Genomic DNA, 26,711 nt, shown 5'->3' with positions numbered 1-26,711 from the left:
GCTCAGTGGATTGAGCGCGGGCCTGCGAACCAGAGGATCGCGGTTCGATTCCCAGTCAGGGCACATGCCTGGGTTGCAGGCCGGTTCCCTGCAGGCCAACTCCCAGCAGGGGACGTACGAAAGGCAACCATACATTGATGTTTCTCTCCCTTTCTCCTTCCCCTCTAAAGATAAATAAAATAAAATCTTAACAAAAAAAACAACAAAAAAAAGAAAAAGAGATTTGATCATATTTGTGTTTGTAAATAGCAACATACCTAAGGGAAAGAAAAATAGGTAAATGTTTCACAGAGCCATAGAAAAGCACTTGTGCAAGTTCACTCTGCCTCCCTTCTCACCACCACAGGCTTGGATAAAATCGAGTTCCTCCAGAGCCATGAGAACCAGGAGATCTACCAGAAGGCCTTCGACCTCATTGAGCACTACTTCGGTGTAGAAGATGATGATAGCAGCCTGGCTCCCCAGGTGGATGAAACGCAACAGCAGTTCATCTTCCAGCAGCCTGAGGCCCCCATGGAGGGCTTCCAGCTATAATGTCTGCCTCCGGGAAGGGGATGGGATGGGAAGCACCACCAACCAGCGGAAGAGCAGCCCTCTGGTGAGGGGGAACCAGCCCCCCACCGTCAGCCACCACACACCTCTGCTGCCCTGGAAACTGTGCTCTTGACCTGCTCCACCCCCTTCCCTGGAGGGAGCACCCTCTGGACAGACGGAACCATCTGAGGCTCGAGTTTGGGTTTTGTGACAGAAGGGGACGTGCTGGGTTTCTCTTCCTCACACTGTATTTCGGCTGCACGTGTGTCTTTAACCCGGAGCCCAGGGGTAGACAGAGGAGGACTGAGGTAATCAGTTTTGCACCTTTTTATTTTTATTTTTTCTTTAGTGGTGACTTTGTTCCCTTAATCTTCCTTCATCCTTCCCAGTTCTCTGCCCTGATCTGTGTAACTCTTATCTTGGGTACTTGAGCAGGTGGAATATTCCAGAAATGGGGGTGGGACGGGCGGGGAGAAATCCAAAACAAGTATTCTTGCTCTGACAGAATATTAATCTTGTATGCTTGGATTGAGTTATTTAATTTTTTTTCTTTTGCACATTTTCCTTGTATTAAGATTGCTCTTTCCAAGAACCGTGAGTTGCTGGTTTTAGGAATCCCAGCTGCCAGCGCCGTCTGGGACTAGAGGCTCAGGGGAGGTCACCGTAAGACAGAGGCCCTTCCCTTCCTGCCCTCTGACCCCTTCCCAGACCTCTTTAGTTTGGGAGATCCCCTCACTCTCCTGGGACAAGTACACCCGTGGGAGTGGAGCCGGGGGTGCAGGCCTTTCAGACGGGGCTTCCCATGTGTCGCTACTGATCCCACGTTTCCTTCCCACCTTCCAATGGTGCGACCCAACTTCATGTGTTTACTTGAAAATTCCCCTCAGAGATGAATGAGCCTCTGAGGTAGCTGTATTTTCTCCTAAGCATGAGACAGGGGGCTCTAGTCCTTCTTTCTCCTGAGGAGAAAGTCCTTGCTCTGGTGACCCGTAAGTTGCAGAGGAGGTTGGGGAGAGAGTGTCCTGTACTGGGGTAGCCAGGGATCCCTGCCTTGGCCTTTCTTCCTCTTCTGCCTCTCCCATAGTTGGATCATGTATATTTTACTTCCAAAGGAGAGAATGTCAAAAAGTTCTGTATTTTTTTATATTCTATATATTAAGTAGGTCAATCTGAATTGGTCTCGAGAGGAAGAACTCCTGTAATTTCTGTACGTGGAATACTGTGAGGAAGGCTGAAAGGGACTGTGGGAGCTCCCTCACTCGGAAGGCCTGAGCTTGATCTTTCCTCTCTGCTTGGGTTCTGGGCCCCACCTGGGACCAGCTTCAGCTCTGGAACCTTTCCATAGCAGGTCAGCCTGATCTGACTGTCCCAGCACCTGAAGGAAGCAAGGACGACCCAGGGTATGGTGAAGTCTACCACTGTAATCCTCATTGCTGAGCATCCCGCTTGCATCGGGAAACCCAGAAGCAGTCTGCCTTCTCAGATTTGGTCTCAGAGGCCCTTGTTCACATAAGTTAATGTACATGGTTCCTCTATTACTATGACAAAAACGTGGCAGCCTCAGGACTTTTGTGAGTTATTGTTATCTTCCCTGTTTGGGATCCTTGTACCTGGTTTGGGTTTTGCCTTTCCTTGTGACAATTATAATCCCGATGTCTTTTTTTCTGTTCAAGTAAAGCTAATGCAGTGCCACAGTGGCTTACCTGTGCTTTGGTGGATTACATATGAGAGTAAAGCCCAATTGTTGGGGGATGGGGGTGGAGATAGTTGTCAGCTGCCTGTAGAACAACCGTGAGAAGGCACGGTCTGCCTGCCTCCCTCCCTGCTTTGCAGCTCTGGTCCAGTCAGCCGTGCCCTGCTCAAGGTGTTTCTTCCCTTCCCCAGAAACAGTGCCATTCTCGCTCCCGTCTCTGCACACCTCCTTTGGCTCAGGTGAAATCCATGCCCCTGTATTTACAGATCTAAAGTTCAGGTGCTCACTGTCAGCCATTGGTGTTGAATTTGCCCTCCTACTAGTGTGAGATCCAAGTCCACAGCCACTTTCTGAGAAAGGTGGTTTGGGCTAAAGCTTTTCACTGAAAAGTCACACCGATGCTGTACCACCTCAGTGAGTGAGATGCTACTCTTCGGCTTGGGAATGATGACTGTCAACCCCCAGTCTCCCAGGCAGGCAAGAGGCAGGACCTTTTTCACATGGCCTGCAGACTCCATTACAAAATTATTCTATAGTTCAAGGGAAAACTCCACCCTCGCCCCACCCCAACCCTTGTCTAAAGGGGAAAGCACTTTACTAGGATCTACTTTGTACATCTCAAGCAATAGTTAAGTCCCTGGCATTGGGGCCACATTCTTACTGTGAGACATACATATCCTGCTTTTCCCAACTTTTCCTCCAAAATCTATTTTCCCTTTAGATCTGGGCCCTGTACCAGATGGAAGACTTTTGATCCTCAAGCTGCTGCTTAAAGTCAGTTTTCCTTAAGGACTTTAAAGGCTGAAGTCTCCCAGGGCACAATATGAGGACAGATTTCTCATCAGATAAAAGTGGCCTCTAGGAGCTTTCCTTTGTTAGTGTCTTCCTTGGACCGGACAGTGTTTTCCCATAATCTTCCTCCAGCCCCTTTCCATTGGCAGGTGAAGTTCTTCCAGCACACTGAGGGAGTGACATCATCCTTTGAGTCTCCTCCTCCCCTTTGGCCATCTTGGAAAGCAAAACAGTATTTCTTTAACCACGGCTTGACAGCCACTCTTACTGGGTGGCTCCCATCGGACTCCAGACCCTGGCTTAGCTGAGGTCAGAGGCTTTCTGGTAGATTTCTGCACAGATGTGGCAGAGATGGAGGGCTGCCAACCTCCTGTAGGGAACAGCCTGATAAGACATGGTTTTGGAGTCTTCGTATGTTGGCACATGGCTGGTATGTCCATTTAAAGATCTTTGGTGGGGGTGGAGGTGTGGATGAAGGGGACAAGGAGCCTTTTTCTTAGCCAAAGTATTCAAACCCCATTTTGAGTAATGCCAGCCGTTCTTTATTGCCAGCCCCTCTGGGCTTCCCCTCTCCAGTTCATCCTCTAGTACTAACAGGATCTCTAGTCTTAGAAGCTTGCCTTCAGTTCTGAGTGATCCCCAATGATCAGCCTGGTTATTTGGGTCATTGGGTACAAATGACCCAAGGAACAAGTAATGATGACTTCAGCTTCCAGAGAGCCTTGTTCCCCGTTATTACGACCCTTAGAGCTGTTCCTTCTACTCTCTGCCCTGGAAGCTATTTTCCAGGAGCCCATTTTTTGGGGGGAGCTGAACTGCCAGAGTATAGCTGCTACTGTACTGAGTCAGGGAAGAGCAAAGGAAGGCTCTCAGGCACAGACTTTGTTTCTCTCAAGCCAAACCAGCTTAAAAGGAAGAATGGTCTACAGAGTGAAATGGGTTTCCATTTTCTCGGGTCTGCCTGCCTTTTCCCTACATCCTGTTTCTAGCAGACTAGGAGGGAAGATGAATGCCAGGCAATACTTCCCTCATCTACACACGCTTCTTTGAATGCCTCAGCGCCTATGTTCAGGCCACATCTCTTCTCCCTGAGACTCACTCAGCTTGGTGTCCATCATCTTGGGTATTCTGTAGATTCATCTTAGGGGCTCAGATTCTGGGTTCTCAGTTGAAAGCAGACAGCCACATTCTCCAGGTCCTTATATGAACTATAGGGACCTATAGGGAAACCAGGCTGGCCGGGGGCCTCAGGAATGTGTATGACCGCCTACTTCCTTGGCACACTAACCCTCAGGAAAATGCTCATAACCAGTAGCAACATCTTCTATATAGGACTATCCTAGGAATGAGTGAGTGCCAGACTGCAGAATTGCTCAAAGTAGGGTTTTCCCATAGTCATTTTAGGATTCTAGACCAATCTAATCCAATAATTCTTCTGTCTTACCTTTGGGGTTCTTTTGTTAGACTAACAAGCTGAGAATGTAGCCCTGTGGGGATCCATGTTGTGGGCACTAGCTGCTCTGTGGCCAAGGCGTCACAAATGACTCAGTCATCCTGTTGTCTAGCCACCAGCCCAGATTAAGACCATAGCAACGGAAGAATTTGAGGTCAGTACCAACCAACTCTGAATTAAAGCTGTTATTTTTCCTCTGAGGGCATTTTGCCTCAGGTCTGGGCTGTTTGTAGAACCAAAACTGGGTATGAGAGAAGAGGCAGCATTAAATTTGGGGCCCAGAACACCACAGGAGAAAGGTTTGTGTAGCGTATAGTTTGGGCCTACCTTGCTATTTCTGGGCCAGCCTGACTGCAGGTGTCCACATTAGAACATACCTGAACCCCTCTGCTAAATGCTAGTCCTGCTCCCCTGTGCAGGTCAGATTATCAGCCCCTGGGTTTGAGGACAGAAAATCTTGTCATGCCCTGAAGAAAATCAAAGCTCAGATCCTGGAGACAGGCTGGGAGCCTCAGACTCAGAGGACGGCTTAATGAGTCCACCTGTATGAGAACTCTCAGGCCCTATAGTTGGGTATTGACCCTCAACTTCTGTGGGAACTGCCTTTGATTGAACCACTGAAGAAGTGAAGGGGTTACGAAGTCCCAACCACCCGAGACAAACCGGATGTCCCTTGAAAGCAGCTTGGGTTACCAGCTACAGACCCTAGGAAGGTGAATCGAATCCTTTTTCTCACTGGCTTTTCTTTCTGCACCCGTTTGCTTTTAGTTTTCAAAGAACTATAAACTCTGGCTATTTTCTATATTCTCAGGACCCCTGGGTAGACAGACAAAGCTTGATTTCAGAGCAGACAGAGGCCAAGAAACGGTGGCATTGAGTGTGCTGAGTCCAGACAAATGATATTTATATACACATCCAACTTTGAAGAGAAAAATGTATTTCTTTAGGTTTCGAACACTGTAATAGATATAAAGCAAAAATAAAAACCTGTTGCAAAGTTCTAAATTGTCTTTTTTGGGATGGTCCTAGACTGGATTTTTTGAAGTGAATGATGAGAGGGTAATTTAAACGTCTGGGCCTAACAGTGGAATTAAGAATTGCAACAGCTTATGCCCTGGCTGGTGTAGCTCAATGGATTGAGCTTGAGCCTGTGAACCACACAATCGCGGTTCGATTCCCAGTCAGGGCACATGCCTGGGTTGCAGGCTAGTTCCCAGCAGGGGACACACTAGAGGCAACCATATATTGATGTTTCTCTCCCTCTCTCCTTCCCTTCCCCTCTAAAGATAAATAAATAAAATCTTTAAAAAATGGAGTCTTAAGAAAAAAAGAATTGCAACAGCCTACTCCTGCTATAAAGATATTTTTTAAAACCAGCTTTATTGAAATATAACTGGCATACAGTAAATGGCACATTTAAAATGTACAATTTGATAGATTTTGACATATGTACCCATGAAACCATCACCTCATTCAAGATAGTGAACCATATCCATCACCTCTAGAAGTTTCTGCATGTTTCCTAGGAATCCTCACTCAACCCCCAGCAACCAGATCCGCATTTTGTCGCTACAGTTTGGAGAGCCCATAAAGGTCATACAGTTCACAGACTAAGTTTGAGAATTGAGGAGTTCTCAAACAATTCGCTCCAGAAAACTGAGAGGTGACTTGTGTGAAAACCTCATTTCCTCTGTTGTAACTGGTCGCACAGGTATCAAGCATGAAAGGGTGGTCGAGCGGAGAATCGACACCCAAAATTTTGTTAGACAACCAAGACGTTTTTCCCGTGAACAACTTGGTCAGGAACCAAACTCCTCAAGAACCAGTCAATGGAGGTTTGACTACACTTGCTTCTGTTTAAATCCATTCTTAAAGTAGGGATTATAGACAAGCAGCCAAAAAGTTGATTCAACCCAAAAGGAGGATTTTGGTTGCCTGATAGTGTGTTTAAGGTTTGATATGTTGCCAACATTTTAAAAAATAAAGATAGCCCTGGCTGGGTAGCTCACTTGGTTAGAGCATCGCCAAAGTGCAGTTTCGATCCCTGGTCAGGGCACATACTAGAAACAACCAATGGATGCATAACTAAGTAGAATGACAAATTGATGTCCCTTTTTCCTTTCCTCTCTCTCTAAAATCAATTTAAAACATAAAAATATCTATCTTGAAAAATACCTGGCAATACCAGTCCTGAGCTTCTACTTGAAAACCTGCAAGAGCTCTATTTGACCACAATCACCACCATTCCGAATGGTCTGTCTCCCTCAGGGAGATTTTAATATTGTTGCTATTTTCTTTGACAGCAATTTATTCCTTGCCTGCTTGTTCCACTCATTACCCAATTGTAGGCTGTAACCTATAGGCTGCTGTTGATCCCTATTACACTATTCCACCTCTCACTTTGTTCTTGATTATGTTCTTTACCTGCCTCGAACACCTTCTTTCTCTGGAAATCCATCAAGGCCTGATTTATATATTAATTCCTCAACAGATTTCCAACATGCTTTTCAAGAAATAATCAGGCCTTGGCTTCTTGAGACCTGGATTCCAAAACTTCTGGGCTTGATTTTCACCATTACAATATTATACCATATCACCTCTGTGTTACATGAACTTGTGTCACCTAAAGGAAGGGAAAGACCACTGCCCAGGAGTCCCTACCTGGGAAAAAACACTTAACATCTTTTTCTTTTTAAGATTTTATTTATTTTCAGAGAGGAGAAGGGAAGGAAGAAGAAAAGGAAAGAAACATCAATGAATGGTTGCCTCTCATGCGCCGCCCCCACCCCCACCCCACCTGGGGGCCTGGCCCACAACCCAGGCATGTGCCCTAGACTGGGAATCAAACCAGCAACCCTTTGGTTTGTAGGCCGGCTCTCAAACCACTGAGCCACACCAGCCAGGGCTTTTTCTTTGTTTTTTACTAAGAGATTTGTTGCTGCACTTTAACATCCTTTTTTCTTTGATTAAAAAAAAATTGAGCCCTGGCTGGTGTAGCTCAGTGGATTGAGCGCGGGGCCTGTGAACCAGAGGATCGCGGTTCCATTCCCAGTCAGGGCACATGCCCTGCAGGCCAACTCCCAGCAGGGGATGCACGAAAGGCAACCATACATTGATGTTTCTCTCCCTCTCCTTCCCCTCTAAAGATAAATAGATAAATAAAATCTTTTTTAAAAAAAATTGAGCCCTGGCTGGTGTAGCTCAGTGGATTGAGCGCTGGCTTGCGAACCACACAATCGCAGTTCGATCCCCAGGCAGGGCACATGCCTGGGTTGCAGGCCAGTTCCCAGCAGGGGACGCACGAGAGGAAACCATACATTGATATTTCTCTCCCTCTCTCCTTCCCTTTCCCTCTAAAGATAAATAAATAAAATCTTTAAAAATTGAGTTGTATTTTCTCCATTACTATTTATCCTCCCATAGCCCCTTCTACCTCCATCCACCCACCTCTGCAATCACTATACTGTTTTCCAGGAATAATATTTCACTTTTTAAAAATATTTCACATCTTAAGGTCCCTAAAACGATGCTGATTTGCACAATTAAAACATTCTCTGCCCCCTAGGCTTTAGGACCAGAGGATTCTTGTAATGTTCATAGATTTGTTGGCAAATAATTTCAACACCTAATGCTGTGTTAGAACTCTATATCCAGGCGTTGGGAGCTAGGACAGACTGCATGCAGAGCACTGGAGGGCGCTGAGGTAACCTTTGGGCTGGGCTTCAGAAGATTTTGTTTTTGCCAGAAGAGCATTTTGGAAGCTGAATAGCCACTGCAAAAACCTGTAAATAATAATAAAAGTGTATCTGGAGCAAAAATACCGCAGAGGGGGGTGGGCAGGATTGGCTGGAAATCCAAGCCAGGCTTGTGCACATTAAATTCTAGGAGCGTGGATTGTTGGTTTTCATTCCATTATCTATAGGCAACTGGATAAAGAATTGTTATCTCACATTTAGAGAAAAGTTTGACTTTTCACCTTCATCCCCTGTGCAAAAGGAGGGTGGGTCAGTCATAGAAAAGGCTCAGGAATCTGCTGAGACTAAAGTTCTTAAGAGGGTCCTCTCAACCCCTTCCTAAGAGGAATGCGTGCTGGTAATGGAGAGGGGGAAAAATATACTTTCACAAGTTTTTACGTTAACTCGTCCTCAGGATAAGTGGGCCATGAGGGTTATTCCTTCTGAGTGGGAGGCAGGGTGTGCAGGCGTTCCGGACTTTCTGCTCTAACCAGTCAATAGCGATGTGACCTTGGAAAAATTACCCAACATTTGCTTTACCGTCCTCACCTGTAAAATAATAACAAGTACTACTTACCTTAATGAGTAGTTATGAGAGTTAAGCTAATATATAACGGTAAAGCACGTCGTCAGCGCTCAGAGAATTGCTATTGTTATTAAAAGCTTCTATTTGAATACGGAAATTGAGGCCCTGGGAGAGAGAAGAATGCCTAGTCACAGAGCAAATGAGTAACGAAGTTAAGACTGCAGCACAGGTTTCCTGCTTTCCTGCCCAGTATTCTGTCCCTCGTCCTCAGTTCCCAGACGGTCGTACACGTTCACAGCAAAGGGGAAGGGTTGGTGGAGGTGTGCTAGAGAGAAAAGCCAAGCGTAAGGCTTTCGGAGCTGAATTATAGCCTCTGAACGACTGAAACGAAGTTGACGTGGATGCCTTTGCAGAAGGACGGGATCCTTCCGGACTTCCAGAGTATCCGGCTCCTGGAACTAAAACCCTTTCTATTGCATTTTGGGAATTGGGACTCATCCCTGGTGCATGGCGGGACGTGTAGTCCTTTCCCCTCCTCTCCTTCCCAACTCGCCTGCTTCAGAGGCCGCGTCCCTTAATCTTTCCCATCAAGCCCCGCGCGAGCGCCGGCTATTGATTGGCTGCGGGGAGCAGGAGGCTCTGCCGGCAGCGGTTACCCAGGGTTTCCGGTGCGAGACCAGAGCAGGCGAAGCCGTCAGGACGTCGGTGGTGGGGTCCGTACCCCGAAGACTAGTGGGACAAGGCTATCAAGGGTCTGTATTTCTAAGCGCTTTCGCCCAAAAGGGAAAATCACAGATTCTACGCGAGAGTTCAGGTCGGGGGGCAGGGCTGAGGCTTGTGCGCGTGCGCGGGCGGCAGGAGGGCGGGCGGCGCCCGCGGTGGGAGGGCGCGCGGAGCGTGGGTGGCTGTGCGCGCGAAGGGGGGGGCGCCCACGTGGAACCCGGGAGGCGGGGGAGGGACCGGGAAGCTAGTGTTCCGCCACGTCAGTCACCGGCCGCAAGCCAATCCCAAGCTTAGCGGATCCTGAGGGGTCCGCATTGTGCCGGGAAGAGGCTGCTGCAGGAAAAAGGAGGCCTTTCCTCCTCCGCTGCTGGAGCAGCTCCCCGAAAACCTGCCAGGGCACACCAGGCTCCCCTGACTCGCCAGAGACCAGGAGAGTACTGTTGGTTCCCTCCGGGAAAGGCCGGCCAGTTTGTTTTCAGAAGCTTTGTGCATCCGGTGTCGGGATTTCTTTTCCAGGTTGAGAATTTCGAAGCCTGGAAAATAGCGAGAGTGCTTGTTTCTGTAGGATCTGCTCCTCACCTGACATTGCAAACCACAATGAAGAACCAAGACAAAAAGAATGGGGCTGCCAAACAATCTGGCAACACTTCCAACCCAAAAAGCAATCCGGGGCAAGCGGAAGCAGGAACAGAGGGAGCCCAGGGGCTGCCGAGCCAGTCGGCCTCTGCGACAGAAGCTGAAGGTTCCGCCAGCCAGGCTCCCGGGAATACCGAGGGTGTGTGCCGGCTCTGGTTTTCTAGCGGGCAGGGGGAGGAGTTTGTGGTGCACCAGTCCAGCTCCTGGAGTTAGCGGGCCCTTTTTACCCAGAAAGAAGAAAATGCAGAATGACAGAAAATGTAGAAGAAAATGGGAACGACAGTGCTGAGTGTGAGATCCCCACCGTGTCCTAGGGGTAACAGGATTAAATAGGGTGGCAGTCAAATGAGACACCAAACTGCAAGTCTGGATTAGAAACGCCTCATGTAACAGTGGGCAACTACTCTTTAGACTTGAGGCATTTCTGAAAGTTTTTTTTTTAATTTATTTATCTTTAGAGGGGAAGGGAAGGAGAGAAACATCAATGCATGGTTGCCTCTTCTGAGTCCCCTGCCGCGAACCGGCCCTCAACCCAGGCATGTGCCCTGACTGGGAATCGTGGTTCGCAGGCCCGCACTCAGTCCACTGAGCTACACCAGCCAGGGCTCTGGAAGTTTTTTAATATCAAGAAATTATTTTCCTAGGGAGGAGAAGGGGGTTGGCTAGACAGTGAGGTCCTGCTACACGCAGTCTCTCTGTGCTGGATGCTTTACTTACTTGGTTTCTTTTATACTCAAAACAAACATGGTTGGGTGGTAGTGGAAAATAGTGTCATTTTATCGGTAAATAAACAGGCTTTAAAAAGTTAGGCAACACTTAAACCAAATCAGTTAGTTTGGGCCTGAAAAATCTCTGCCAGTGATATAACCATCTTATTTCGCACTCTGCCCCTCATCCTCTCCTGCAGTAGGAGCACAGGCCAAAACTGCTCAGTCTGGGGCTCTCCGTGATGTCTCTGAGGAGCTGAGCCGCCAGCTGGAAGATATCCTGAGTACGTACTGCTTGGACAACAATCAGGGCGGCCCAGGTGAAGATGGCGCACAGGGTGAGCCTACTGAACTGGAAGATGCAGAGAAGTCCCGGACCTATGCCACAAGGAATGGGGAGCCTGAGCCAGAGACTCCAGTGGTCAATGGTGAGAAGGAGACCTCCAAGGGGGAGCCAGGCACAAATGAGATCCGGGCAAGTGATGAGGCGGGAGACCGAGACCACCGAAGGCCGCAGGAGAAGAAGAAAGCCAAGGGTCTGGGTGAGCAGAGGGCTGCAACTTACGAGTCGGGTGAGGGGAGGAAGTTTGGACCTGACACTCCTTGGGCTGGCCTGCTCTGCTAGGATTCAGAGGAAACCCCGCTTCCCAGAGCAGTGTATCCTACTGGTTTAATCATAGCCGGGGCATGGGGCCATGGCACAAAGATGTGTGTGTTCACTGCACAACAGCTTTTGGCCTTGGGAGCAAGTGAGAACCAATATCCAACCTGCTGTCTTGAGAAAATAGAAAGTACGGGGCCTGGTGGACTCCTATGCCAGCCAGCACCATTTCTAACCCGTGCAAAGTTGGGCAAGGTCTTTCTCCTCCCTGAGCCTAGGTTGTCATTTCTCTGCGGTAAGAGAATTGGACTAGACAAGGGCTGAAAACTCAGATGAGCCAAGCTAGCCAAGAGAGTCATCCAAAAGGTTGACTGTCGCTTGGTCCCAGCAAGTCGATAGCATGCAAAACTACAGGTTTAGTCTAGACAGCCTTCCTTTTTTTTTTTTTTTAAAGAAAAGCCAGTTGCATGCAATTTCTAGATTTTTAACAGCTGGCAACTGAAATGCTAGGAGCCACACAAAACCCATTGATGGGGTGAATTTGGCCTGTGTACCGGTGATTTGCAGGCTCCACACTGATCTCTTCCCTCCCAGGGCTGCCACTTTGGAAGCCTGGTGCTGTGCTGTGTATGCAGCCCTCTAGGGAGAGAGGGAAGAATCTGGCTCAGGCACAGGCAGTGGGTGAAAGTCATTTGGGTGAGGGTGGAGATAGGGAGCTAGTGTGTCTAAAGAATCAAAGTTAGGTCTTATACCCATGCCTTAGTGCCTGCTGACCCGCCCCCTGTCATCCTGAGTTAAAGGAAGGTTTTTTTGTTTGTTTCTAATTTTAGGGTTAAATATTGGAAGTTCCTTGTTTGGCTACCTCCATTGATAAAGTAGTTCTAGAGGAGACCGATTCCTTTTTGCATTCTTTCTCTTACAGAAGGGCCTTCCTTGCATTGAACAGTAGTGGTGAATTCACAGGTGGGAGGCTTCGTAAACCTGTTGGCAGAGCAGGCAGGTTTTTTCTCCCACTTCTGATACTCACCAAGGAGATTCCACAGAGATTCAGTCATTCATTTAGTGTTTGTTGAGCATGTCCTCTGTGATGGGCACTAGGGGCAGCAGTGGGCCACAATGATAGGCAGAATTGGGTTGGTCTCAGCCCTCAGGGAGCACACAGACTAGCAGGGAAGGCAGCCAGTTCAACAAGCGAGGATAAAGTATTGGTAGGGGAGGGCTGTCTCAAGGTGGAAGAGTATAGCCCCAGGACTGGAGGGCTCTACCAGAGAAGGGGGTACATGGTACATGCCTTTACTCCCTGTACTTTGCAGGAAAGGAGATTACGTTACTGATGCAGACGTTGAACACACTGAGTACCCCAGAGGAGAAGCTGGCAGCTCTGTGCAAGAAGTATGCTGAACTGGTCAGTCCTCCCCCTTCTCCCTGCACCATCTCTGCCTTGGAAAGTCAGCACACCGCCCAGCATGGGGTTGAGGGTACAAGGGCAGATGGGTGGCTTAATTCCTGTTCAACTTCTTTGAGCCTTTTCCTCGTCTAACTTGGGGGTCAGGTCCCAGCCATCCTCTTCCAGGATGACAGTAAGAGGAGAAGTTTCACATTCCAGTGGAAGAGACCTAGCTACTTGCCTGAGTCCCACATATCATGTCACCTCTCCCCTGTGTTCTTCAGTATGTCTCTCCCCCAAATATGGAAATGCCCAGTGCCATCATCACTCTTAATAAAATTAGTCACATAATGATCTCTTAACCCCCAGGCCATAGTTAAATACCCCAGTTGTTTAAAAATGTCAAGTTTGACCAGTCAGGGTCCAGGGGAGGTCCATGTATTACATTGGGTTGTTACAACTTTTTTCCCCCTCTTTACTCCAAAGCAGTTTTCATCTTTCTGCCCTGCTCTCTTTCCTACAACATTGACTTATGGCAGATCAGTTGTCCTGTAGAGTGCCCTCCTTTCTCGCTTTGTGGTGGCATTTCACTTGTCCATTTACCTCCTTAAAGAGGAAGTTAGCTCTAGAAGCTTGATCCAAATCAGGTTCAAGTTTTTTGACAAGAATTCTTTGTGGTTGCATCACTGGAAAAACAGTGTAGTCGTTCCCCATCAGAATTTGAATTAACAGATTCATCCACTGAAGGTTAGTGTGTAATTAACGTGATTTTAAATTCTTTCATTTCATTCACATTTAGTAGCTGGAATTCTGTAAGGAACTTTTCTCATCTATAAAGTGGGGGAAATCATACCTGCTGAATGGGTTATTATGATGCTTAAGTAAAGCAAAGGAAGTGAAAAGATACCACTCTTTCAGAGCGATCCAGCCATGGAAAGATCAATGGTGGCAGAAGAGGAGGAAGCGAGTTGCTAGAATGATGTTCTAGAGAAGATGGGGTCCGTTGCACCAGGAAAGAGGTTCGCTGTGGTGCAAAGCAGGGCAGGGTCCTTGTGGCGAGAGGACAGGTATAGGTGGACTGGCAGGTGTGGGGCTGTGCCTCTGCTCCTCTGGTTGCTTCTGTGTCCTCGGGAATGGAAGTGATCATTTTAGCCGGAGCAGGGGAGATTTGAAGAGAAGGATGAAATAGTCGTCTACAAGAATGTGAATAATAGGAGAAGTATAGTAGAGCTGCTAGGCAAACCAGGGGCGGTGTGGTCATGAATTTTCAAGTGAGATTCTTTAAGCAAGGGTTGCTTCAGGGCCAGTGCAGGGTAAGCAGGAAGTTGATATGCTAGGTTTGGAATTTTTCTGGAAAAGAGGGACAAAAGAGTGGAGGGCTAAAGGAATCTAATCTGGGTAAGAAGATAAGTGATTGTTTCAAGGAAAGTGGAAGGCCCTGACCAGCATAGCTCAGTGGGTTGGGCATCTTCCTGCAAAGTGAAAAGGTCACCAGTTCGATTTCCGGTCCGGGAACATGCCCGAGTTAGGGGCTTGTGAGAAGCAACCCATCAATGTTTCTCCCCCTCTCTTTCCCCCTCTGCCCCCCGATCTACCCCTCTCTGAAAAATAAATAAGTCTTTTAAAAAAAAATAATAAAGGCAAGTGAAAGGCTGTTTGGGTCAGTGGATTAAACATCCAGTAGGGCAGTAGGTCTTTTGGGACCACAGATAGTGATTAGAGGGGCTGGGCCGGGAAGACAGGTGGTGGTGCTGGCTGGGGTGAGATTCTGGAGGTGAGTGTGGTTCTAGGTGCTGAGAGAGTGGCCAGTTGGAATGTGGCTGGCCAGATGTGCTGTGAGTATAAGGTATGCATCGGGTTTAACAGACCTAAGAAAAAGGAAAACTGTAAAATATATCAAAAATGTTTACATTGATTACAGATTGAAATTATAATATTTAGATATTAAAGTTAATTTTACCTTAAAAATTTTTTTAATGTAGCCACTAGGCAGTTGTAATTGCACACTTGAGCCTTGTTCTGTCTACTGTGCAGCAAGAGCAGGCTCATGGGAGATGGAACTGAGCTAGGAGAGGATGAGGTCTGAGGGGAGGTTAAGGACTATGAGGTCAGGGAGTCAGAAGGATTGTCTGTTGATAGTGAATGAAAAGGCCGAGATGATGATAGGAGTCGTGTTGAGGAAAGAAATGGTGCACCAGTGCTAAAAGTCTTGGAGGCGGGAGCGATGGGGTCTGTTGAGCACGAAGAGGGGTGGCAGGTGGTCTCATCTGAGGGCCTGAGTGTCTCCAGAGTTGGGGGAATGTAATGGTCTGAGAGTCCTGAGAGCTTTGTCCCTCGGGTCAGGGCTGAGAGGAAAACGGGGGTGTACTGGCTGCATAGCTCTGCTGGCCTTGTCTGAGTGTCCATCTCTGTACCCTTGAGGTAAGGGGCCCTTCAGTTATTGTGAGGAACATGTGGATCACCTCTGGAGTCAGGGGAGACGGTCAGGTCAGCTCAAGAGACCCTGGATCGCCACAGGGAGAGCCTCACAGGGCACTCACCTGCCCTCCTGTCCCCAGCTGGAGGAGCACCGGAACTCCCAGAAGCAGATGAAGCTCCTACAAAAGAAGCAGAGCCAGCTGGTGCAGGAGAAGGACCACCTGCGCGGCGAGCACAGCAAGGCCATCCTGGCCCGCAGCAAGCTCGAGAGCCTGTGCCGGGAGTTGCAGCGCCACAACCGCTCCCTCAAGGTAGGCTGCCTGGGCCCCGAGTCAGCTGGTTACCTTGACTTCCATTAATCTTTGGTGGCTTTCCTCTTAAAAACTAGCACAGGCTTTCAGTGTGGAAATAGGTTTCCCTAGTAATGCCCTACCTTAGCAAGAACTACTTGCAACCATTTGATGTGTACTTGTATTAGGTAAGGCAAAGGCTAAGGAGTAGCCCTGGCTGGCGTGGCTCAGTGGATTAAGTGCTGGCCTGCAAAAGAAAAGATGCTAGTTCGGGCGCATGTCTGGGCTGCAGGCTGGGTCCTCAGTTGGGGCAACAGAGCGCTATTTCCCACTCTTTCTCCCTCCCTTCCCCGCTCTCTGAAAACAAATAAATAAAACCTTACAAAACGGGTGGGGTGGCTAAGGACCAAAGAGAACCCAGAGGGCAGGCCTTCAGGAGTTCTCAGTTCCATCACAATCCCCAGCGAAGTCCAGAGCCAACCCGCAGCTCTTCTCCCAGAGTCGGTCAGGAATGTGGATCCTTTATCCTGTCCTAGGGCAGGGTCACTGGTGTGACCTCCAGGTCATGTTTGTGCATATATCCTTTATATGTTTCTTTTTTTTTTTTTAATGGAGGTTCCCTACTTTGTTTTCATTCTAACTGAGTAACATTTTTTTTTTAAAGATTTTATTTATTTATTTTATTTTTAGAGGGGAAGGAGAGAGGGAGAGAAACATCAATGTATGGTTGCCTTTTTGTGCATCCCCTGCTGGTAGTTAGCCTGCAAGGAACCGGTTTGCAACCCAGGCATGTGCCCTGACTGGGAATCGAACCGCGATCGTCTGGTTCGCAGGCCCGAGCTCAATCCACTGAGCTACGCCAGCCAGGGCCTTTATATGTTTCTTAATTTGGATCAGTAATATATGGTATTTTGCAGCTTGCTTTCCTTGTTTTTAGTTTGTCTTTTAAAATGTTACAATTTTAATATAAATTTGGTATAAAGAGTTCAAAGGTGACAGAAGCATAACAAATCAAAGTAATAGTCACCCACCCGCCTGCGCCCCAGTGCCAGCAGAAAGCACTGGGATATAAACCTACTAATATATGTTTAAGTGCAACCTTTTAACTTCTGTCTATAAATAAAATCTTATGAAGCTTTTAAAATGAAAGTATTGTACACGTATAATACCATGTTCTCTGCTGTAATGCCTTGACACAGTGCCTTCTCTTCCCAGTTTATATAGGGCTGGCTCATTCTTTTTAACAACACCCTTGTATGGACATACTATATTTCATAAGTGTTCTAATTTGGGTATTTTAGGTTGTTTTCATTTTCTGTATTAAGTATGGAGAGCTACAGTGAAAATTCTTATTACATATGTGCCTGGCTAATTGTAGAGATTTTATCTAGAGGATAAATCTCAGCAGTAAAGTGTCTGGGTCAAAGAGTGTACAAACTTTAAATTTTAATAGATTTTCCCAGGTTGCCTTCCCACTAACAGTGTCTGGGTGCCTATTATGCACAGCCTCATCAACCCTGGGCATTACTGAATCTCACCTACTTGGTTCGGGGTGGAGGGAGTCAAAGATGAAAGCATGTTAAAATGAGACTACTTAATAGGTCTGGAAGAACAGGCTTTAGGAGATCCAGAGTTCTCGAGAATGGCAGTTATATGCCTGCCTGCATTTTTCTGGAGAGAGATAGTCTCACTTGATGTCACCTGAGATACAGAAAGGTCCGTTAGGAGCCCCGTCGCATGACATCTCAGAGCGATGGAGAGTAGGGAGGGCTGTTGACAGAGATCATTCTGGGCTAGTCAGGGGAGCCTTGTAAGGCTGGTGGCTAGGGAACAATAGATGATGGAGTGAGGGCTGACTTCTCTTCTCAGGAAGAAGGTGTGCAGCGGGCCAGGGAGGAGGAAGAGAAACGCAAGGAGGTGACCTCCCACTTCCAGGTGACGCTGAATGACATTCAGCTGCAGATGGAGCAGCACAATGAGCGCAACTCCAAGCTGCGCCAGGAGAACATGGAGCTGGCCGAGAGGCTCAAGAAGCTGATTGAGCAGTATGAGCTTCGAGAGGAGGTGAGGTGTGCAGACAGCCGCCATAGCCAGGGAAGTGGGAGGTTCTGGCTGTGTGGCAGGCGTCGGGGGAGCCTTCTCCAGGCTTCCTTCCATTCTCTGGCTCTTCCTGCTTCCTTCCTTACAGGGGAGCGATATTGTGCATCCTTGTGTAGACAAGGAATTGAGGTCAGGAAAAGAGAATGGCCCACAGCCACACAACCACACAACCACAGATCCACAGTGTCTGTCCTAAATGCTAGGGCCAAGCATCTCGTAGAATTAGAACTGTTCTACTGTTGAGATGGGGACAAGTTCACCTTCTCTGTATTACACAGCACAACCCCAGCCGGGCCTTGCTTCTGGCAACACCCCCAAATCAGACACATTAATATTTATGCAATTTAAGAGTATACACACCTAGATCATAATTAGCCATATAGAGGTACAGGTCAGGTTTGTCTGCCAACTTCCGACAATTTCCGTTTTCAGAATTGCTGTGATTTTGTGGGGTTTTGGGGGGGTTTTTTAAATAATTTTTTATTTAATTCTTGTTCAAGTACAGCTTTCTGACTTACATTCCCAACCCTGCCCGCCCAGAATTGCTGTGATTTTGAAATCACAAGGGAGGAGCAGGACCTGTGGTCAGTGATCAGCTCCAAAGACTACATCCTCTTGATCTCTTGCTGCTCTGCTGCCCCTGTCCCCAGAAAGGGCAGGATGTCACTGCCTTGGCTGGCATTGGCTGCTTCCCAGGGCACTTGAATCACTCTTTGGTCCCCATGTGACGGTCACTTCTCTCTTCTGGACCTCTGTTTCCTTGTCATGAAAAGGGAGACTGGCAGCTACCTTGTAGCTCCGAACCAGGTTGCTGCCTAGGCCCTGGGGGTTTGGTGGTAGGCGATGAGTAGGCTGGGCAAGACCCTGCCTCCTTGGGCTCACAGTCCAGTATGGCAGTCATTGTGTGCAGAGCCTAGAGGGGCGTCCCCTGACCCACCCTGTCTTTTCCTATACTTTGTACTCTGGGAACAAGGCTGCTTGTGATGCATTTGGTTTGAGAGGAGTTGGCCTGGTTCTTGTCCCTTAGCACTGAGAGACGTGGAGGCTTACTGAGCCACCACATAGAGAGGCACCTACTTCAAGACTCTGAGGACTCCCTTCCTCTCCTGCCACCTTGCCCGCCTGCCTCACCCCAGGGCAAACAATAAGACTCGGTCGTGCCTGCAGAGGCAGACATATGGGAGCCCAGGCCCTGTGCTCCTCATTTACACCCCAGCCCCAGTCAGAATCAGGTACTGCCATCCTGCCCCCTCTAAGCCTCTGGGCTTCAGATCACAGGTGACTGAAACTCATCATGTCCCAAATTGGACACATGCCCAAGCCACCTTCCCTTCTGATTAAAAAAATACATAAAATTCCGCTTTTCAGTTGCTTTTACCTTTGAAGTATCTCTTGAGTCCACCATCTTTGCCTTCTCTCTGTTCTCTCGCCCTGTCCCAGTTCGCAGGGCTGCTCCTGCAGTTGGGACAGCCATCCCCCCGGAGAGCAAATCTTCACCTGCAGGCAGAGCTGCGCTGTTGTGTCAGCAGGGATGTCATTGTTGCCCTTCTTTCCCACTGACAAGGGAGTCGGGCTACAAAAGTGAGGGTTGTCAGCTGGTGAATTGGTCTTTCTTGGGGCTAGCGATTTAAATATTTTTTGCTTAGCTTCCTGGGAGCTGATTTCATCCGCAAACCCCTGTGCTTACCCAGAACTGACTCAGTGGAAGAGAAATAGAGTGAGGTTGGGAAGCAAAACTGGGGGCCCACACCCTACAGCACACGCGGGAGTCCAGCATGTTGGACCTAGATGGAAGGCTGGGCGGAGCGTCTGTAGCCACTGGGCCTCCCCCAGAAAGGGAATTGCTGACAGGTGGACCCCCCCCCAACATGCTTTCCTGCAGCACATCGACAAAGTCTTCAAACACAAGGACCTGCAGCAGCAGCTGGTGGACGCCAAGCTCCAGCAGGCCCAGGAGATGCTGAAGGAGGCAGAGGAGAGGCACCAGCGGGAGAAGGATTTTGTGAGGCTCAGGCCCTGGGAGTGGGGGGTCTTGGAAGAGGTGGGTTGGGTTCTGACTGTAGTCAGGTTTATATGGGAAAGGTTGCTACCTGGTCAGATCAGGGCACTGCTTCTTCAGATACCAGTCAGAGAGCAGGAAGCCGCTGTAGGTTCTGACCTGTATTGCAACACGCAAACACAGAATCCCTTGAGGCTTCTGACCAGGTCTGGTGTCCTGTCTTGGAAATAGCTCCTCAAAGAGGCAGTGGAGTCCCAGCGAATGTGTGAGCTGATGAAGCAACAGGAGACCCACCTGAAACAGCAGGTGAGACTGTGTGTCCTGACCCTGTGTCCCCAAGGTCCCCTCACTGGGCCCCATCCTGGGGGAGCAAAATGGGACCCGCGTTCTAGGACTGCCATGTGACTTTGTTGAGTCTTGTTCCCTCTGGACCCGCCCAGCACCTGTGTGGTGGTGACCAGGTGGCTAGGTGAGCTCGAAGGGCTTTGTTCCTAGTCAGAAGTGTGGTGCTGCTTTTGAGGAGGTGGAGACAGATGGTGGGGGTTTTATTTGGTTTTTTGTTTTGTTTTTGTTTTAAGATTTTTTATTTATTTATCTTTAGAGGGGAAGGGAAGGAGAGAAGGAGAGCAATATCAATGTATGGTTGCCTCTCGTGTGTCCCCTGCTGGGAACTGGCCTGCAACCCAGGCATGTGCCCTGACTGGGAATCGAACCGGGATCATCTGGTTTGCAAGCCCATGCTCAATCCACTGAGCTACACCAGCCAGGGCAGATGGTGGTTTTTAATTCTATAAATTATACTGCATTCCAGAAAAAACATTTGAAAACAAACATAGGTGGTGTATCTCTCCACACCACGGCCCCCTCCTTTCTTAGAAAGTGAATAAAAGCTTTTTTCTCTTTAAAAAAAAAAAAGGCAGGAAGAAAAGAAAGAGAAAACAAACAGAGGCAAAATCTGTCACCCCGAATTCTCCTTTCAGGCTTCTATAAAGGAAAGCGGTATCTCAGTAGAACTATCGGGTCAGAGGGCCAAGGGCGGGTCCGAGTCTGTGGATGGGAAGTGCCCACAGGGAAGTTCAGACTTAACCTGTGGGCTGTTTCTCACCCAGCTTGCCCTGTACACGGAGAAGTTTGAAGAGTTCCAGAACACTCTTTCCAAAAGCAGTGAGGTGTTCACGACATTCAAACAGGAGATGGAAAAGGTAACACTGCCCCAGGCTGGGTGTGGCCTTCAGGACGGGGCCCTCCCTGGGCGTGGTTCACAGCCGCAGTGTGATGGGGCCCAGGGAAGGCTGTGAGGCGGGGTCACCGCCTTTGCCCCGTGAAGGACATGTCCGTGGTGTGTGCACCTTCCAGGTTTTCCTGGAGGAGGGGCTCTCTTGTCATTTCCTGCTGGGGCAGTGGACATTTACCTTGAGAGGCCCTACGGTGGCACAGAAGGCACTGGCTGTGTCCTGTACCCCTTGCCTGCCCTCATGGGACCATTCCCCACCTTGGCGTCACAGGTACAGATAGTCTTGTGCCCTGACCATTTATTTCCTCTGTCTGTTGTGTAACCCAGATGACTAAGAAGATCAAAAAGCTGGAGAAAGAAACAACCATGTACCGGTCCCGGTGGGAGAGCAGCAACAAGGCCCTGCTGGAGATGGCTGAAGAGGTGGGCCGAGTGCACCCTGCAGCCAGGGGCGGGGGGTGCAGATACCAAGTATTGGGCTGTTTTCTGTAGTTTTAGGTGAGTGGTGCAGCTAGCATGGAGTGGGGCCAGGTACTTTCGTCCAGGTCCAGGGTGTGGCCAGTTTTTCCCAGGGGAGGTGGTGAGGCCTACGGTGGAAGCAAAAAATAAACTAAAGAAAGGAATAAAGGAGTAGGGGAAACAAGGGGTGCCAATGATGCATGTAGTGTGTATGCAGTGGCCCTGGTTATTTGGCTTTGTGGCTTGAGATGTAGGAGAGTAACTTAGTGCTGGGGCAGCTACTGCAGCCAGACCTGCTGAATGTCTTTGATATGCCCTTTATTGAACCTTTCCTCCAGACCGGTGAGGTTGATGTTAGTAGACAAGTTTAACAGAGAGAGAGAGAGGCTCAAAAGCCAAATACTTTGCCAAGATCATCTGGTAGATAAATGGAGGAATATATTGTCTCTAAGCCATGCCCCTCCCCTACACCACACTGTCCTCAACTGACAGCTGAATCTTGGCATAAACTAGGGCTATTTACTTGAAAGGAGCCAGCTTTGGACTCTAGTCTGTTCCCAGCGTTGTTAAAGTGTGAATGTTTTCTACCAAGTGGCAGTGTCAGGTGGAGGGTTGATGGCAGGCCCCCTTTTCTCCCTAGAAAACACTCCGGGACAAAGAGCTAGAGGGCCTGCAGGTGAAAATCCAGCGGCTGGAGAAGCTGTGCCGAGCGCTGCAGACAGAGCGCAATGACCTGAACAAGAGGGTCCAGGACCTGAGTGCTGGGGGCCAGGGCCCCCTCACCGAAAGCAGCCCCGAACAAAGGCCAGAGGCTGCCACTGCGTCCAAGGAGCAGGGTGGCGAGGGGTCCGGGGCCCGAGCACCCAGCTCCCCAGGAGCCACAGAAGCTCCTTGCTGCCCTGGAGCACCAAGCACAGAAGCATCTGGCCAAACAGGGCCCCAGGAGCCTGCCTCCACCACTGCCTAGGGAGCCTGACCCTGGGGGCATGCTGGGAAGGGAGTGAGCAACCCAGCCAAGCCTGTCCTGTGCAAGGCTCCCACTGCTAAGCAATTCAGTGCTGAGGCCTAGGGCACTCTGACCTCACTGGCATCTGACACTTACAGTTTTGGATTTTGTGGGTCAGTTTTACGTACATAGGACATGTGCAAGGCCTTGTACATTTATATCTGTAAGTGTAAAATAGGCTTGCATTGGAGGTGGGGTGTGTACAGGTGAACTCAGTGGCTCTTCTGTAGCTAAAGTGGAGCTGTCATCTGTGTAGTTGCCTTCACAGTGACCTGGCAGGACAAGTGACTTGAACATTTTCTGCCTGAGTTGAGGCTCAGACCCCTCCCTCCCTGCCCTTCAGGGGTGGTAACAAGTGACACACCCAGGCCTTGACCATGTTTCTCTTGTTCGCGGGGCTTGGGCAGCTCTGGCTCTCTTAGCTCCCCTGGAAGCTCCTTTGCTATTCTTAACCTGGAGGAGGTCCCCAGGCAGAGCCTTGGGGGGGCACTCAGAGCTGGTGTTCAAACCACTTTCCTGCCCAGGACAGGGACCTGGAGAATGTTTCTGTGTGGGATGGTGCGCTGGTAGGGAGCCCCTTGGGCACCGCTTCTCCTGCCCTATGGCAGTGTCAGGACCAGGCCAATGATGCTTCTCAGTAGCCTTATCATTCACAGGTGCCTCTAGCCTGCACAAATGATTGACAAGAGATCACCCAAAGGATTCTTTCTGAAGGTTTTCTGGTTTTTGTTTCTGTTGCACGTGACAGTGTTTGTGTTGAGGACCTTCGGAGGGAGAAGTGCTCTATCAGTCGTGCCTGGGTTCCTGGCCTCTGGTGACCCCACCCTCCCCACCCCACCTGGCACCTCTGTCCTGTTGGTGCTTAGGTTTCCCATCTGACGGAATCAAACTGTAGCAAGAGAAAGGAAAGGGCTTCTGATGGTCTTACCACAAGCGCCTGTGTGGGTCTGAACCTGGACGGCCATCGCCAGTTCCCATCACTGCTATTGCCGTGCAGCAGTTGCTGAGGCCCATGGGATCAGCTGTCCCTGCTGGCAGTGTGGGTGGGTGTTTCTGCTTCCTGCCCTTGCCCTAGTGTGTAGTCCTTGAGGTTTGTTCTGGTTCTGTTGTTCAAGGAATAAGATCTGAGGTGTATCCTTGATACCCCACTTCTTGTGTGGGAGCCCCAGCTCTCATCTGACAACTGATGGGTAAGAATGAGACTCGGCAACTGACTGAACTCCAGAAATCCACAGAATGTCTGCAGATACTTGTCAGTCCTCCTCCCATACCCCATACCCCCCACCCCTTCCATGTTACCCTGGACTCTGGAAGTTCTGCTGGCTGCACACTTGCCTGGGTATCACCCAGTCTTTGAATAGAGCGGTTTTCTGGAGCAACGCAGTCTTGGGTCAGGAAGCGAGGCTCTGCTGGGCGCGGGTGCTACACTCCACCTCCATTTCATACAGGCCTTTCATCTTTCACAACTAGCCCCCCTTTCAGCCCTTAAATCCCTCTTATAAAATAGGTTCGTGAAGAGTGTTAAGTACTCCTAAACCGTGTTCTGACTTTGACCAGAGATGGCAAATGCAAGGTACACCGTTTCTTCTCTGCCCCCGTAGTAGGTACCACTAATCTGCTTTGGAGTATTTCCTGCTCATTCCTGGTATTTCCTCATTTCTCATGGTTTGCTCAGCAGCCAGTGGAAGTGCTGAGACCTGTTTACCATCCCTGGCTAAGATACTGCTCTCCTGTGGAGAGAGAAGTGTTTTCTAAGGTCGTCTTCCCCCCTGAAATGCCTGTGTCTAGAATGGTCCTTGCCCGTGCCTCTTCCTCTTCCAGTAAGGCTCTGTCCCCCAGCCTCTGCCAGGCTGAGGTACACAAGAGCCACAGCCCCATACAGGGTTTGCTGAGCTATGGAAACAGGGAAGAGGCAGAAGCTTCCACCTGCCCCCTTTATAGATCAGGTAGGCCCGCTGTGGCTCACGTGATTCCCTGCCTATTTCAGCTACCTCTTAAAGCCCGTGGGGGTTAGTGGGGCAGGGGCTGTTGGAGCCCGAGTGATGGGATGGGAACTCGGCACAGCAGCCCTCTGAAACCAAGTCTAGCTTTGCGGAGCTACAGTGAGCAAGGCAGCCCCAGCTGGGCTTCCCAGGTCTGAAGTAATAGGTCCTGGGCAGAGTAGACCGCACTTTTGCTCTCAGCTCTGGGCATCCTGGCCAGGCATGGGTGGGGACCCCATTTCTCTAACGCCATTGACCAAATCTTAATTACTACAGCTGCTCTGCTTGCTCTGCTTTCCAAAGTCAGCCCAGGTACCTGGGTGCTACCCATGCCAGCCAGGAGCCTGGGCCAGATGCAAGGGAGGTGGCCTGTCGAAAGGCCAGTGCCTTCCTCACTGGGGTGGGTCCCATGCACATGACCTCAGTTTTAGGACCAAGAGCTGTGCTGGTTTCTTAGACTGCTAGCTTTTCCTCCAGGGACCCACAGCGGGCGAGGCGCACGCAGGGCCTTTGGCTCTGCTGAATGATTTGTGTTCAGCACCATGTTGGCTGAGAGTTTCGTGTGCACCAGATTCTGAAAGGTGTCACAGCACTTTTTTTTTTAATTTGTGTTTGTTTTCTGTGAGGTCTTTGGACTACAGCCAGGGCTCAGGCACTTTTCTGTAAGAGGATGTTACATCGGTGAAGGTGGTTATTTCCCCTCTCCCACCCCACTGTGGCGCCCCGCTGAGGGCTGCCCAGGAGGCCGGTGGGGCTACCCTGGTGTCTGGGGGAGGGCCGAGGCCTGCCCAGCTGATTCTCCAGCTGCTGCTCGGCCCTCCCACTGTGCACAGTACAGAGGGTCACCCCAGGGACAGCCAGGCACCTGCCTGGGGGAGGGGTGCTGCCATCTGTCCCTATAACTGCTTCCCTCCTGGCCAAACTTGACCTCCCAGATTTGTTTGAAGCTGTGCTAACAGCTTTTTTTTTTTTTTTTGTCTCATTTTGGTATTCACAACAGCCAGGGATTTGATTTTGATGTATTTTAAACCACATTAAATAAAAAAGTCGGTTGCCTTACTACTTCTCTCCTGACTTTTGTGATCATTTGGTGCTTCTGGATCCATCCAGTCATGACTGATCTGTTGGACCTGCTGCCAAGCCGCTGGCTGTGGTGTCTGCTGAAGTGCCCTCCCTCCTTGCAGCCCTGGGTTCCCTGGAGCCGCCTGAGTGGAGCCCTCAGCACAGGTGGCACACTGCTCACGTGTGTATGAGCACTGGAGGTGATTTTCACTCAGAACTTGTCCCTGCCCACCCCCACCCCCCACCCAGGGCTCACAGGCTGGTGAGGGAAAGGGGGCTTTGAGATGTAGAAAGGACAGCGGTGCTATGGGAACAGAGGAGGGAAGCCTGTACCTTCAGCAAGGGAACAGGCATGGATAGGTGGAAGGGCCTGTGGCGCAAAGGGCAGGTGGAAGTGTGATAACTTCCTTTAGTTAGTAACTGGTCTACCTAGTGATGCAGGTGCACTGGAGCGTGGTGGAGGCGATGAGGCAGGCACCAGATGAATCACCAAGAGCCTTTGTGCCAGGTGAAGAAATCTGGGCTAGGTCCAGAGGGCAGGGGGACAGGTAGAGTCCAGGAGGAAGGCAAAAAACAAGGACAGCCGAAACGTAGTCAGATGCCAACCCAGGTCCAAATTAAGGGGAGTGGACATCACTATACTTCTGGGGCAGCATCTTCTGGCCCTGGTCCACCAGGGACCTCCAAGTTCCTTTGATTTGGGGCATTCCTTAACAAGACCACATTCTGCATGCAGTTCTTAAAAGTAAACTAGGCCCTGGCTGGTGTAGCTCAGTGGTTTCAGCATGGGCCTGCAAACTAAGAGATCGCGGTTCGATTCCCAGTCAGGGCACATGCCTGGGTTGCAGGCCAGTTCCCAGCGGGGGACACAAGAGAGGCAACCATACATATATTTCTAACCCTGTCTCCTTCCCTTCCCCTCTAAAGATAAATGAATAAAATCTTAAAAAAAAAAAAAAAAGTAAACTGGTTTCTTGCCCTGGCCGGGTAGCTCAGTTGGCTATAGCTTTGTCTGTGTCCCTGGCCAGAGCACACAGAAGCAGCAACCAATGAGTCCATAAAAAAGTGGAACAACAAATTCTCTCGCTCTCAAATCTTTTTTTTTTTAATGAACTGGTTTCTTAAACACTCCTGTTCACCCCAAACCTAGGTGTAAAAGTTGAGGCTCCTGCTGAGGCCAGTGTAGCTCAGTGAATTGAGCACAGGCCTGTGAAGCAAAGGGTCGCTAGTTCAATTGCCAGTCAGGGCACATGCCTGGGTTGCAGACCAGGTTCCCAGCAGGGGACACATGAGAGGCAACCACACATTGACTGATGTTTCTCTCCCTCTCTTTCTCCTTCCCATCCCCTCTCTCAGAAAATAAATACATTTCAAA

The 26,711-nt window shown here is 49.4% G+C and overlaps 2 protein-coding genes across 4 annotated transcripts in view; both read left to right on the top strand.

Annotated features, from left to right (window-relative positions):
* KPNA6 (karyopherin subunit alpha 6) overlaps window positions 1–5,472 on the top strand; it is a 44,799-nt gene extending 39,327 nt beyond the window's left edge. Inside the window, exon 14 of the mRNA XM_037061584.1 lies at window positions 347–5,472. Coding sequence (XP_036917479.1) covers window positions 347–534 — 188 coding nt within the window. The 3' untranslated portion in view covers window positions 535–5,472. The remainder of the gene's footprint in view (window positions 1–346) is intronic.
* Window positions 5,473–9,338: 3,866 nt separating this feature from the next.
* On the top strand, window positions 9,339–25,302 carry TXLNA (taxilin alpha). Of its 3 annotated transcripts, none has more exons than XM_037061578.1 (11): window positions 9,339–9,484; window positions 10,021–10,230; window positions 11,002–11,340; window positions 12,713–12,804; window positions 15,345–15,515; window positions 17,364–17,558; window positions 19,477–19,596; window positions 19,825–19,899; window positions 20,703–20,795; window positions 21,155–21,250; window positions 21,927–25,302. In XM_037061578.1, the coding sequence occupies exons 2-11, from the start codon at window positions 10,053–10,055 to the stop codon at window positions 22,251–22,253; spliced, it is 1,686 nt and encodes a 561-aa protein (XP_036917473.1). In that variant the 5' UTR covers window positions 9,339–9,484; window positions 10,021–10,052; the 3' UTR covers window positions 22,254–25,302. The 3 variants fall into 3 exon arrangements, with proteins under 3 accessions (XP_036917473.1, XP_036917471.1, XP_036917472.1); XM_037061576.1 differs by having other exon boundaries at window positions 10,999–11,340; XM_037061577.1 differs by having other exon boundaries at window positions 9,972–10,230; window positions 10,999–11,340.
* Window positions 25,303–26,711: the final 1,409 nt, after the last annotated feature.

The sequence above is a fragment of the Sturnira hondurensis genome, unplaced genomic scaffold (genome assembly GCF_014824575.4).
Source record: "Sturnira hondurensis isolate 20B ecotype Veracruz unplaced genomic scaffold, ASM1482457v3 Scaffold0013381, whole genome shotgun sequence".
Lineage (NCBI taxonomy): Eukaryota > Metazoa > Chordata > Mammalia > Chiroptera > Phyllostomidae > Sturnira > Sturnira hondurensis.
Note: the sequence above shows the minus strand (reverse complement) of the source record. Positions and strands in the feature narration are given on the sequence as shown.